The sequence below is a fragment of the Vipera ursinii genome (genome assembly GCF_947247035.1).
Source record: "Vipera ursinii genome assembly, chromosome: 5".
Taxonomy (NCBI): domain Eukaryota; kingdom Metazoa; phylum Chordata; class Lepidosauria; order Squamata; family Viperidae; genus Vipera; species Vipera ursinii.
Genome location: NC_139518.1, coordinates 51,611,959 through 51,627,206, shown reverse-complemented (window position 1 = coordinate 51,627,206; position 15,248 = coordinate 51,611,959). Strand labels below are relative to the sequence as shown.

The 15,248-nt window shown below is 35.7% G+C and overlaps 1 protein-coding gene across 1 annotated transcript in view; it reads right to left on the bottom strand.

The window, feature by feature from the left end:
* RBM20 (RNA binding motif protein 20) overlaps positions 1 to 14,950 on the bottom strand; it is a 79,246-nt gene extending 64,296 nt beyond the window's left edge. Inside the window, exon 1 of the mRNA XM_083364091.1 lies at positions 14,458 to 14,950. Coding sequence (XP_083220217.1) covers positions 14,458 to 14,840 — 383 coding nt within the window. The 5' untranslated portion in view covers positions 14,841 to 14,950. The remainder of the gene's footprint in view (positions 1 to 14,457) is intronic.
* Positions 14,951 to 15,248: the final 298 nt, after the last annotated feature.

Here is a 15,248-nt window from a genome sequence, read left to right as displayed (position 1 = left end):
ACCAGTAGCTAATTTTTTGTTGCCCGGGTCCAGAATGGACTTCTGGAAGTGGCATCCACATAGACAACCATTTGAATCCCAGCACTGTATCTGCCCAAGTTTATGGGGGGTGAGCTATTACCCCCCCCGTAGATAGGGCTCGCAACTTGGGTATCCTCCTAGATTCACAGCTCTCCTTGGAAGATCATATAGGAGCTGTGACTAGGGGGGCCTTTGCCCAGGTTCGCCTGGTGCACCAGTTGCAGCCCTATCTGGACCGGGATGCCTTGTGTACAGTCACGCGCTCGTGACCTCTCGTTTAGACTACTGCAATGCTCTCTACATGGGGCTGCCCTTGAGGACCACGCGGAGGCTTCAGCTGGTGCAGAATGCAGCCGCGCGAGTGGTGTTGGGGTCTCCTGATACTCCCATGTAACACCTCTATTCCGCGAGCTGCATTGGCTTCCGGTTGCCCTCCGGGTGAGATTCAAGGTGCTGGTGATGACCTATAAAGCCCTAAATGGCATGGGTCCGGTTTACTTACGGGAGCACCTGCTACCGGCATCAACTTCCCTTCGTCCAGTGCGCTCCCACAGAGAGGGCCTCCTCAGGGTGCCGTTGGTCAGAGAGTGTCGACTGACGACCCCCAGGGGGAGGGCGTTCTCTGTGGGCACGCCAGACCTTTGGAACCGTTTACCGGTTGACCTCCGGACGGCTCCTGACCTTCACTCCTTCCGCCGTGATCTAAAAACTTATTTATTTGAATCAGCTGGCCTGGTCTGATGGGTTTGGGAATTTTAATATTAATTTTAATTAATTTTATTGTAATTGGGCTTAATATTTAATTCTATCTTAACTTTTGTACATTGTATTTTTTATTGTATTTATTGCCCTGTACACCGCCCTGAGTCCTTCGGGAGAAGGGCGGTATAGAAATTAAACTATTATTATTATTATTATTATTATTATTATTATTATTATTATTATTATTATTATTATTATTATTATTATTATATTAAGTAGCTTCTCATAGTTATTTTTCCAAGAGTAAGGTATATGCAGAACTGCAAAGGATTCCTAGTGACAAACTTCTTGTTACCCAACTTTTACATACATATTTTCTCTTTTCTATCCATCCACATATATTGCCCTAAAGGTATTTTTTTATATCTGTAACAGCAAAAACCAGGCTTTGTTCGTCTATCCCTGCCTAGATACCTGCAAATTAGTATGTGAAAAATATATATTAATTTGTGGCTATGATTTTTTAGATTTTTTAAGTGTCTAAGAATATTCTTATCCTCAACTGTCATGAAATCAAATTGTAATTTATATTCTAAGAATTGCAAAAGAATATTTAGCTCCTGAGAGACATTCAGATTCAAATAGAAAAACACTATCACTATACATTCTTTTGCTATCTAGAAACATCCCCTTATCATTCACAAAGTGGCTATTTTTTAAAAAAAAAAAGCCAAAAAGTCTCTGCCTTAAGCAACTGAAAGATTAACTGGTATTTACATATAAGTAATCCAGTTACTGAGACTTCTGTAATTTTTATGCTATTCCCGTTTATAAATCTTGTGAGAAAACGTTCTGGGAGATCTTTGTTTTAATTAAAGTCAGCGCCACGTTCTTGATAGCAACCAAGTTAAAATTTGTGCCTAACAATCAATCTCTATCTATCACTATTCGAATTCTGGGGTTCAGTAGGACTCTATGGTTTATTTTTAAAAATATAAAATTCTAGGTTTTCAGGTTTGCTACGAATTTTAATTTTATGTCCCTCATTTTTCTCTTCAGTTTTCAAAACAATATTGATTGAAAGCTTGCAACTGTTGTTTTTGTATCCTGACTAGTCTTTTGGAAAATGGACTGTCTTGAGGGAATTGTAATTTTATACCATACCAATAAAATTTTCTAAAACCAGTGATAATGTTCAACATAATGTTTTGGAATAACCATTTAATTATAATAAATTGCATACCAGAAGAACTAGCAATTTGGTAGCTTTAATACTGATTTAACTACCCTGCTTATTATTTTGAAGCTAAGTCATACGTTTCTAATATTTTACTATTACAGTGTCTGCACTGTCAAGAATTGGAAGCAAATGGCATCTTAGTTCTTAATCAGTACCATGAAATACAATTTAACTGTTCTTAATAAGGCTAGAAAGTCAACACCAAAAAGCTTCTAATAATAATATATTTTCTCTCTCTCTCTCTCTCTCTCTCTCTCTCTGTGTGTGTGTGTGTGTGTGTGTGTATTATATACACCCACATGCACACTTAGCTCTTCTTCATATGTATGAAATTATATACTGTACATTTGATCTTACTAGTTCATATAAAAGTATGGCATACATACATAGTTTAAGGCTCAAGGAAAAAAATATTTTCAAAAATTTAATAACATGATTACATATTTTATCCTAGAAAGACTGAATCCAGCAAGATTTTTTTAACATATAGCAAAATGGTTAATTATTTCTCATATGGATGTTTTCGTAATTGGCTATAAATCCCTGTGAACTTTTTCTCTAGAACTGTTCTATTCTTAAAGCATTTTGCTCTATTAACTGAGAATGGATTATTCTCTCTTCTAAATTACTAACATGTTGTTAGACAGAGACCAAAAATTCTGCAATGTATTAGAAAATCCTAAAAAGTGGACACTTCTTCCATAAGTGAAATCTGCAGACAGAAAGTGTAACTGCATGCTTTCTTGTAATAGTCCCTGTGCTTTAACTTTCTGTCACAAAATATAACCAATTGAAATGCTTCTGCAAAAGAGATAATGAAAAGAAAATCATCTTCCATTCATCTCCCTCTATTGGTTCATTCTATATCCAAGTCAAGCTGAGCTCTTTTAAAAGGTTCCTTTTATTTAAAGAATAGTTTATGCAGAAATCATGCCTTGCCTTAACATTAATGCATGTGCAGTTAATTATTGGTGCAAATATCAAATTAATTATGCCCCATCTCCGATCAGTTGCCTCTTCCACATTCTTCAAACTCACCAGCTGCAAATTGTCATATTACTGCAAAGATATTAGATTGTCTAGTCAAATGAAAACTTGTTAGTATATCCATCTTTTAAATTTACACTTTAAATTCAGCAGTATGAGATGAGAATGTCTTGAATAACCAGATAATTGAATTATAGAATCCTAAAGAAAGATGTCATGTTCACATGCTAAATGAATTAAAAATAGAATGCAAAAACTGTCTGACTTCATTCTTTAATTTTAGCTGAATGATGAACTGACTTTAAATATTGAAAGGCACAGCAAGTTTTTTTTCCTCTTAGCAAAGTGCTTATCTTATGTTTATTAATGAAATGCAGCATATTCTATTAATAAGTCCTATACCCATAGCTAAATGTTATTCTCTGTATAATAGAAGTACGGTTTTATTCTGTACTTTAGAGTAAATGTAGTTGCACAATTTTTCAAAATCACAAACTATTTAAACATTTTATTATTATCATCAGGAAAATGCTTTTTTCAGTTTTTAAATATATATCAGAAAGTAAAGTAAAAAAATCTAAAAGTATACGTCCTATATTTTAAAAATATTTGTATTACTTACTTTTAATATGTAACAGCAAAGACGGGACATTGGATGATATAAGATTGATGGTCATCAATCTTAAAAGATAGCATATGATGAAACAGGTATATCTGTTTATAACATCCACATTTTTTATTTCATATTCCACATGAGTTGATTGTATTCAAATCTGAATTTGGTTTAAGCTGTCTCAATTACCAGGGGGACAAAAAATGGATGGAAAAAACATAAACCAACATTTCTTTTTCTGTTCCTCATAGAGTTTACTTAACAGAGTATAATCAGAGGCATAAAAAAAAATATTTCTACCGTGCATCTGATGTAACCTTAATTAATACTAACAGAGCATAGCTATTGCAGAAATAGAATCAGGAACATGGAACCTGGATTCTTAACCAACTGAAGAGGGTAACGCTGTTAATAAGTAAACAGACCCATTAGATGTTATTTCACCATATCATCAATAGAAAAAGCATTTGACATTGACACCGATTCTATTAAAAGTACTGTTGCTCCCAAAATGTCTGTCACTGCTTACCCTGAATGGATGGGTTGTCATGGATGTGACTGAGCAATGATATTGATGAAAGAGTTGGAATAAAAAAGATTGTGTCAGCAGATATTTTTTTACAAAAAATTTCCTAGACTAGGAATGGCTCCGGGGCTAATAATTATGGGGAAAAGAGTAATGTAATTGAAAATCCATGTCACGATATGAAGGGAGGCAGTAATTCTAACCTTTTGAAAGAAAGAAACCTTCTTTAGGGATTGGATTATTTCTGATGACAAACTGTCCCAAGAACAATATCAGACTAAAAAGGTAAAGGTTCCCCCGCACATGTGTGCTAGTTGTTTCCGATTCTAGGGGCCGGTGCTCATCTCCGTTTCAAAGCCAAAGAGCCAGCGCTTGTCCAAGGACGTCTCCATGGTCATGTGGCCGGCATGACTAGACGCCAAAGGCGCACGGAACGCTGTTACCTTCCCACCGTAGTGGTCCCTATTTTTCTACTTGCATTTTTACATGCTTTCGAACTGCTAGGTTGGCAGAAGCTGGGACGAGTAACAGGCGCTCACTCTGTTACGTGGCACTCGGGATTCGACCCACCAAACTGCCGACCTTCTGATTGACAAGCTCAGCGTCCTAACCCACTGAGCTACCGCATCCCTTAATATCAGACTACTTCATGAGAAAAATGGAATATTTAGGGAAATACCAGAATATTATGTGGGTGAACAACACAATAATATACAACCCTGGTAGAAACTCTCAAGACTTCAGAGAGTACAGAGAGTAGTTCTTTCAGTCTCTACTAAAGACTATGAGCAAATCCCTTCAAGAATCTTTAATTCTTGAATTAAGGGTTCTTAATCAATTCCTCCTGTAATCACTGAATCATTGGGTTGTTTTACTAAACAATACAGAGACATCTGTATATTCCCAACTTGACAATCAAAATGCCAGATACCGCAAACAGAGGCTAAACTGGCCTTGAGTTGGGGACATACAAATTTTTCTTATTATTGGGAGCGTCTGAAATATTTTTAGGTTTATTTTCAATTTGTTTAGTTATTTAGGCATTCTGTATGGAAATTAAATATTGCAACCACAGACTAATATTGTCTAAGATATTTAAATTTGCTAAGTTGTAAAAAAAATAGCTACATGGCCAGCACCAAAACCAGACTTAAAAATTAGACATATGAATAGAATCTCTTTGAAGAATTAAACAATGCATCAATCTGTAGGTGGTAATCCTGAGTACTTTCTCTATAATAACAAGGTCTGGCAAACTGATTCTTCTATCATTTTTCACAACAACAGCTGCAACAATAACAATAGAAAGGAAGTAAGAAACAAAGGAAAAATGAAAAGAATGCTTAAGAGCTTTTCCTGCTAGCTTAAAAGTCTATCACCACTCAAATTTATATGCTATTTCATTTTAAAAAGTGCCCACTTCTCCTTTCATAGACAGAGAATGGTGTTGCTAAAAATTGAGAGACAGTTTTGGCAATGTACCATTGTACTAAAAGCAGATCACTGGTTTCTGAACTCATAGAAGGGTTTAGAAATTTAGAATTTTTTTTTCTCAACAACAGCTGCATAGCAAAATTCTTAAGACACGGAAGGATACTTCAAGACCAGCTTATGATGGAAGAAATAGGGGTTGTTGTTGTTTTTAAAAGGAAGAGTCATTGAATAAGCACAAACAGGAGCATAAATAATTCCTAGGATACCAACTGAAGACGGGAATGTTTTTAATTGTCATTTTTCCACATATAAGTATATTAATATATATTCTATTATTAAACCAGATTGTATTTTTATTGTCTTCTAGCCCTAACAAGATCCTAACAACATAATAATTTGAATTAGTGTTAAATCTTTCACTAATATGAATCTGTGCTTTAACTGCTAGTGTTCAGACTTATGGAGTAGGAGGAACTGAAGGGAAATGTGTTTTTGGAGAGAGGTTGGATCTCATAACACCTTATATCTTACAGCTGGATGGGCAGCACGAGGCTCAAGAACTTCATGCACTCCCCAAGCCCCTTTTATATAAGCCCATCCCTTCAATCCTACTTACAGAAAATTGGTGGCATTTTTCAGCTATTTGGAGACAATAAACAGTAAAATAAAACATGTCTAATCTAAAATAGAAATTTAACAAAATAAAGGTAACCCTTAATTTCCCTCCATCAATCATGTGAAGATCACGTGGAATGTTAATACCACTTTACAATGCCTTCGTAAGGCCACACTTAAGTTGACTTACAGTAAGTGCCCATTGAATAGAGATACAACAATCCAATCTACTAACTTAAATACTAACCCAACCAACTATGGTGTTTGCAGTGGGATGGGGAGGGGGTTGGAAATAATGATGATGTATCAGGAGATTATAGGAATAACTTGACTAATATAATTGCATCAGATATTATGATATACTGTAAATATATAAATCATATCAATTGTTTTATGACATCATGATTCATAATGTTGTCATTTTGCTATTATTATGGCTTGTAACAGATGCCTATGAAAAGATATCAGCAAAATGTAGAGTTGAAGAGTGACCACACATATATATTACATCTGCACCATGTATTTACTGTCTCACTACTGTCTTTAAATGTTACTAAATTCCATTTAACTGATTCTAGTTTTAATTGGTTTGTGGTTATATTCTAGTTATTTTTTACCAGTAGCTGATACTGTATCAGTGATCATAATTTTTTTAAAAATCCTCTTTTTTCAGCCTGTTTCAAATAAATTACCTTTATTGGTTTAGACATGCCTTCTGCTATGGGTGTGATGACCTTTGCTTAAATTATGCTTCCAAGCAATAAAGCCATCAGTACTTTGCAAAACCACGTGTATATGAAACTTATAACAGTAAAAGTTTCTTCTGATTTTACACTACATTTTCTTTAATTAATTAAGATTATCTTTAAATTTTCACTAAGGGAAAACTGGTTTCTCCTTTACATTTTGTATTTCATTCTCTTTTAATATCTCCATCGGTTTTTAGTATGAAACAAATTATAGAAATGTTATTTTTAAAAAAAGTCTTGTAAATATATTATGATCGTAGACTGGCATGATTGAATAAATGCGTGCAAAAGGAGAATGAATGAATGAATATAAAATGAAAAATATAAAAATGTGCAAATAAATTATAAACAAATTAAACTTTTCCATGGAGTACAAGGAGAACATGCGTATTCTTCTATATAATGATCTTCTATTTTGGGAATCCTCTTCTAGTGAGTTAGACAATATTGTAAAGGTTGAATTTTAAATCTCAACGATAACCAATTTTCCTTCTTTCACTTAATATATGGTTTAAGGTATCATCTTTCATGACTTCATCTCTTATGGAATACAGAAATTGGCTTAAGGATTTATGAAAGAGCTTTATTTTTACTTTGTGGAGGGATTTTGAGTTCAGATACAGCCAATAAAAGTTAATTCTCTTTGCCTAGAATGACAGGATTTCATGGTTATGGGTATAAAATTCACTGTTTAGATATTAATCAAAAGTATTATGCTGGGAAGGGAAATATCCAAGGGAAGGAACTTACCATAACAGCTTACTTTAAGATTTTAAAAATCCATAAATTAAAAGTACATTTTCCAAATTTGTAGATTATTATATCTTTATACAAATCAACACTATTCAATGTATTGTGATAAAATTGAACCAAAAAGGAATGAGCAAAGGGTCAGCATCAATAGCCTGTCATTTTTCAACAACACAGTAGGTTTACCTCTTAAAAACACCATGATACAGAAAGGGAGAAGGCATAAAAATATACTAATAAAAAATAATAAGGCAAATACATTTCTATTTTAATTTTAAATAGAACAGAAAGTCTTGGCACTACAGCTAGTGCTTTTCTTGTAGAATCTCCTCTAGCCTTACAGTAGAAAGGATATGACTGGTTTTTTGTTTTCAGAAAATGTTTGCTTCTGTTCTGTTGCTTAAAACCATAAAAGAAGAATTCACTAATGTAGAAATTAAATTCCTATTTCTAAGCAAAATGTAAGAAGTACTCTGGATGCATACCACTCTGCCTTTGGAAGAAAACCTGGAACTGACACTGAGGAGGGAGAGAGGGGTGATGATGAAGGTAAAGGCAGTTTGCAAGGGAGAATACTATTCTGAAGGGTTCAGGCTTCAGCTCTCTACTCCACCCTCCCCAGTAAAAGACCAAATGAAGAATAGTAGTTTGCCTTCAGGGACGCGGTGGCTCAGTGGGTTAGGACGCTGAGCTTGTCGATCGGAAGGTCGGCAGTTTGGCGGGTCGAATCCCGAGTGCCGCATAACAGAGTGCCTGTTACTCGTCCCAGCTTCTGCCAACCTAGCAGTTCGAAAGCACGTAAAAATGCAAGTAGAAAAATAGGGACCACTACGGTGGGAAGGTAACAGCGTTCCGTGCGCCTTTGGCATCTAGTCATGCCGGCCACATGACCACGGAGACGTTGGCTCTTTGGCTTTGAAACGGAGATGAGCACCGGCCCCTAGAGTCGGAAACGACTAGCACGCATGTGAGGGGGGACCTTTACCTTTACCTAGTTTGCCTTCGCTTGGCGAGATTGTATCGTTGTTGGCTTCTTTTCCTGTTGAAAGCAAAAAGGGAGGTAATGGTTGGATTTTGAGGCTGAGGGGACACGAGTTAGCTCAGAGCTGCTGAGTGCAAGGTCAGCAGCATCCTGGCTGAGTAGAGATGAACTGTGGTTGGATTATGAGTGGGACCCTTGATGGGTAAAGGAAAGTGTGGGACTTGGGGTGAAAAGGTGTCTGGAAGTGTTTAGACACAAGAGAGAATATTACAGTGGTAATGGACAATAGGAGATATAGCTGGAGGCAAAGGGAAGGCATCAGGACAGGATTAGACCACTGTATAGTACTGACATGATTTGGGTCAATCCTCTTGGTTACCGATCACAAATTCAGTATGAGAGTGGTACACTCAGCCCGGATCACCTTGATCTTTCGGTGGTCTTTGATATCGTTAGCATGATATCGTTTTGGACCAGTTTAGAGGACTGGTCAGGGGCATCATTTTGTAGTGATTCTCCTTCCTCCAAGTCTGGGTCCAGTTAATATTGAAAGAAGGTAGCAGTCAGCTCCTAAGCCCTTGCTTTGCATGGTTACGCAGGGCTTTTCTCTCCCCTTTCTGTTTTAATGTCTGCATGTGGCCCCATTAAAGTATCATTAATATATCAATGATGCCCAGTTGTTCAGTTCTGTTCCCAGCTGCCCATTATTAAAAATATCTTTAGCAATGTAAGTTTAGGAATTAAACATTCTGAATATTTTAGCAAAGTGAAAAAAATGAACTAAATGAAATATATCTAATTCAGTAATGGTTTGTAGGATTTAGGGACTAATATCTCATTGTAAGAAATTCCAAGACAAGAATTTTTCTAAAGAATATAGAATGTTTCAATTGATGGTTTTATTGTATGCTGGAAGCTAGATGCAAATTAGAAATTTATGGTTATGGAAAATGATCGGAACTGTGGTTTGATTTTGTTCTGCCTGAATTTTTTCAGTGTATTTTATGTGTGTTATATCTGGCAGCAGGATTAGATTGAGATTAAGACTTTCAACTCTTTTTTAATTTCTTTAACTTGATATACAGAATAAATACTTGCATTTCTTACTGAAACAATGTGCTCATTCTATATATATTTTTGGGACATGCTTTTGTCACAAATTCCAATCACCAGATGAACTGTTGACAAGAAAACAATTAATGATTTCCTCTTCCTAAGAAAATCAGTGCAGAAAGGTCTTTTCTCCTGAATTAAATGGATCAAACCAACATTTACCAAATATACTGCTCCTAAAATTTGTGGGATTTTGCAGGAAAGTTATGCATAGATAATCTAAAGATCCCCTTCTGGGAGTCAGTGCATGGCCTATTACATAGTTCTTTTCCCTAAAACATATATGTCCTATGCACAATATTTAGAATTCTAGAAAAATATCAAGAACATCATATATTTTGGACAGGATTTAATGAACAAAATAATATTTCAGATAGATAAGCAATTAGGCAACAGGACACATCTGAACCTTAATTGCCAAATCTTTGAACCAACTTTCCCTAACCAGATATTTTTCTGAATTACTGGCTTCCCCACAATGCTGGGTGGTAATGGAAACTTGAATTTTTATACATCTGTAAGTGATTAGTTTGGACAAGACAGCTATAAGCTATTTTTTAAAAAAATCCTGATAAATTATTGTGTTAAGGACTGCTAGGAGGTCTAGTAAAACTAACATGGACACATTGCTTCAGTCTGTTCCCCATTCCCATCCCCACAAAAAGATCATCAACCAATAACATTTTATATAGTTCTAGAGGCACAGGTGTTCCATGTTTTTCTGACAAGACACCTGTAGTTAGATATTAATTTTGATAATTTAAAACTAGATAATAATGAAATGAAGTATAGAGGAGAAGGGGAAAGCAGCTATTTTTATATCCTATCCACCAAAAATAATTCACACTATTTACCAATCAAAATAAAATCATAAGTTACAAAGCTAGATATTTAAATTAAGATTTTGAACAAACTAGAAAGCTTGAAGAGAGGGGAAACTCTACATTGTCAATTGAAATGCCATTATTAGATACCAGACAAGCTTCTCTTTAAGAACATTCTACTAAATACTTATTACTAAAAGGGTCTTTCCTTCACCAGGAGATGGTTGCTGGAGACCAGGTCAATCAAATGAATATTCTAAAGAACATAGAATCCTTCAAACTACAGTACTAAATTAGCTTGTCTGAAACTTTATCAGAAACTTTAAGATAATTGTTTATTTTAGCAAGAAAGGATGATTGATACTTTGATACATTGTCACTCATATAAGTTTAGAATATGCTTGCTGAAATCATTGTGACAAGTTAGTCATAATTAAGTCCTATTGATTTTCAGAGTTTTTTCAAACATTTCCAATTAATTATGTGAATTAGAATGATATTCAAATAGCACTTAGAATCAAGTACTCAGAGGATTCTTATTACGGTAACTGTAAACTAAAACTTTAATGGCCAATTGATATAATGAGTAGTAATACTTAACACATTTTACTGTGTTTTTATCAGTTATGAGATGCTATGAACAAGTTCCAAAACAATTAAAGTACTTCAACATGCAATAAGGCAAATGTAATGTGTCTTAATCAAGATACAAACCAACAAATTGCAAGTGATACATAATTTATATAAAGCAACAGATGCATTACATCTTTATAGCAACTTGTGACAAAAGCCATCAAAAACATATTCATATCAAACTGTTTGCTTACAAATTCTTTAAAAATTAATCAAAGATTGTTTTCTGTACATTTGACTCTTAAACCTTTACCATTTCTTAATGTTATCAGTTAAAATTCTACTTTTTTTCAATCAAAGCAGCAGTGCAGGATGCTTCTCTAACTTGTTCCTAACTTGTTCTTAACTTCACTGATAGTATTAGTGAACTTACTCATATCAATGTATTAATCTCATATTCTCAGAATATCAATACATTCACAATGATTTTCAAGTGTGTCTGCCCATGGGAACAGAAGTATTAAATTTCCAGTCTTTACAACTCATATGTACCATTAATATTATAAAGAAGACTAATGCATTTGGTTATATTTCCTTAATTTTACAACTTTACATTGTGCAAAGCTAATTCAAATTGAATACCAGGTGAAATGAAAAATAAAATATAGATTAGTTGCCATATCTCCATAGTCTGAGATTCTATAAGTTTTAAAAGGAATGTGGTTCTAGTTCTAGACACCATTTTATTTATTTGTTTGTTTCATTTATAAGCCACCATCCCATGTTCAAGGGGACCGAGTAGCTGAGTATTATATTAGTGTGGCCATGCTAATTTCTGACAAGTCTTCCAAATTATATCTTATGATAAATGATCTACAGCAAATATCTATTCAAATATTGCATAACTTTATATTCTGTTAATAAAATTGGAAAAGTCATCTTATTTCCTATTAGTGAACAGAATTTAATTGGTTCCTACTACCCATGTGATAAACTCAGCTTGAGTATTTTCTTTAAAAAAAATCAATAGATGAAAGTAAAACATGAAAAACATATAATTCTAAGAAATCTGAACAAGGTCTCAAATCTTTTATTTCTTTTAGAAAATTATTTTTTGTTGCCTTTTTTCCCACAAGAACTTTGCAGATTAATAACTACCATCTACTGGATATATAGTTATATAATTCCTGTCAATGTAGTCACAAAAGTAGGAAAACATCATGATACTCATAATAATTTAAAAATACATTCTTCATAATTAAATTTTCAAATAAAATTTAAAAATCTATATGTCAACCATATTTCTATTTTGTTTTACTAAAACATTCAAATCATGATCAAAAAGACAACATACAACTAGTGGTTTTCTGTTTAGTGTAGTTAGGTATCCAATGCATTAATTATAGTATGTCACCATATAGAGATTAAATTGTGCAGTACAGTTATAAATACAGTGATCATATTCCACACCCAGACAGAAGTTCTGACATTTGCTAAATTTTACACCATGCCACTGTGATAGAGAATGGCTGCACATATTCCACTCTTTTCTTCAATTTTTGAAGGCTGGCACTGAAGGCTGGCAGAAATTTCTCATAAATACACTAATTTAAACTTTATAATTTATCCTTGATTTAGACAATACTATATTTACTAAGGAGAAAGTGATTCTAAATGTAATAGAGTGAAAAAACAAACAACTTCTCAGTACACGTAGAATTATCACAAGATAATAATATATAATTTCATCAGTATTTTTCACTGTATGTACAAAACAAAAACTGATAAATGATTTAAAAATATATATTCTTTATCTTGAGGGCCAAATTCAGCCTTCTCCACAAATCTAACAGTACCTTCCAATGGAATATATTACCATGGAAACAGTTAGATCTCAATGTTGGCCACTATCAATAAAAAAAATCCACTTCGTAATTCTAATTAATTTTCACTCTTTTATATTTAAGCAAAAAAAAAAAAAAACACCCGAATCAAATTATTGCCTACATTACAAAGTAGAAATTAGCAGGTACTGCTCTAAGCTCCTCTGAATATGAAATTACTCTTTCTCATTCTCACCACAGAATGAAAAGTGGCCCCCACATTTTTTAAACAATATTTTCCAATTACAAACAACTTACACATTTCAGGTTCACTTCAAGTTCAATTTCCAATGACATTTAATAAAAACGTAGCAAACTAAGAATCTTTTGCTTTGCTAAAGCATAATGATTTTTTTCAATAAATTCATACATACATTTCCTTAGAACTATTTCTCCTTAATAATATGAAAATTAAGCTTTTTCCTACAGTATAGACTAAAAGGATGTGATTTTTTTTTCTAGATAAAAACAAACTGAAGAGTGTAGAGATGGCTGGTAACTCTCGTAAAACAATTTAATATTAGAATTACTGACCAAACAGTAATCTGATTTATTTTATTCTAACACTATCACCAGACGACAAAATATTATCACGTAATTATTTTGCATCAGAAATTCAACGACATCTTTTACAAATGTTGCATATACACAGACATGTCTAGAGTTTCCTATACTACAGTCAGAAAAATCGACAGGGAAATCTATACTATTCGTCTTCCGTAGATCGCTATCCTTATTAGCGCTATAACCGTTACAAAGCCTTTGGTCAAGTTTATTTTCTTAGACATGTTTATACTTCCGTTACGTTGCCTAATATGAACCTCTACACTTGAGCACCTCAGGCCCAAAACCGGGACCACTAAAAATAAACGCAAAATGAGTAAACTAACGGGCTTAGTACAGGTACTAGAAGGTCGTAAAATCTGCATTTGTATGACTTCCTTGTTTCCTTTCTTTCTTTCTTTCTTTCTTTCTTTCTTTCTTTCTTTCTTTCTTTCTTTCTTTCTTTCTTTCTTTCTCTTTCTTTCTTTCTTTCTTTCTTTCTTTCTTTATTTATTTATTTATTTATTTATTTATTTATTTTTGCTTATGTGACAAGTCAGCAACTGGAAAAAGGAACAATAGGCAACATGATCTTACGGAAGGTAAGGTTCCATTCCACCAAAGGACTTTTTTAGACAGTGACAAACGACCAAATTTCTGGCTTTGGGAACCCGTTTACACGTGGCCGCGGGAAGGCACAGCGTGGGGGGGGGGGGGAGAAGAGGCCGCCCGCCCAAGTTCCGAAGCTATTCGAGACGAAGGCCAGAGGGTTCCCCGTCGCTCCGTGGCCTCTGTCCGAGAAGCGAGGCGGCGCAGCGGCGGGAAAGGTCAGGCGAGCACTAGCCTCGCTCGCTCCTTTGCTCCCTTCCCCTCCCCCAGCTCCACGCACTTTCGGCTCTTACTTTTGCACGAGTTGGGGCAGGTTGGGCGTCTGAGGCATCCCCCGGACGAGACCGCTGTCGGCAGTCGGCGGGAAATGAGCCGAGCCTCGGGCATCTCTCTCAGGCTCTTCGGGGCCACTGGGGTCCGGGGCCTGGTTCATGACTACCCTGGGACCATTCAGTAGATGCAGGTTCAGCCGGAGATACCCGAATCGCCTTCGGAAACAGCCAAAGCTGGGACGGTGGGGGGGGGGGGGCAGACAGCAGCGCCACACACAAGCCTGGCTGAAGAGCGCGTCGCCCGGGGGAGCCCGGAGCAGGCGGCGGCAAATGCCACTGGCGCGCTCCCGCCCGCCTGAAAGGTATCTCTGCTGAGGAGGCCGGGGGACTCTAGGGAAAGGCATTTATGGCGACGCCAGGGACAGCGGAGCCAATGGAAGGAGGAGGTGCCACCTCCCCGCACCAAGAAATGTTTGGAGACTCGGTCATTTCGGGCCGTGTTTTTTTTTTTTTGATTGGGCAAGCGAAGTTGCGAGGAGACGATGGGGAACCCGTACTATATGGTGCTTAGATACTGTTTCACTGAGGCTGGGGATAGGAATCTCTCCCAAGTTTCTGCTCCAGGAATGAGAAAATGAGGAACTAGGGTCGTCGGGAATCTTGGCCAGCCTCTCCCTCCTCCCTTTCTGCTGTCCTGCTTTCTTCATGTTTTCCTGTCTCTGTCGCGGCCAAGACTGAGCTTGCCTCTACCTGCGACCTGTCAGATTGGACATGGACACGGTGAATGCCTGCTCTATAAATGAGAATCATTG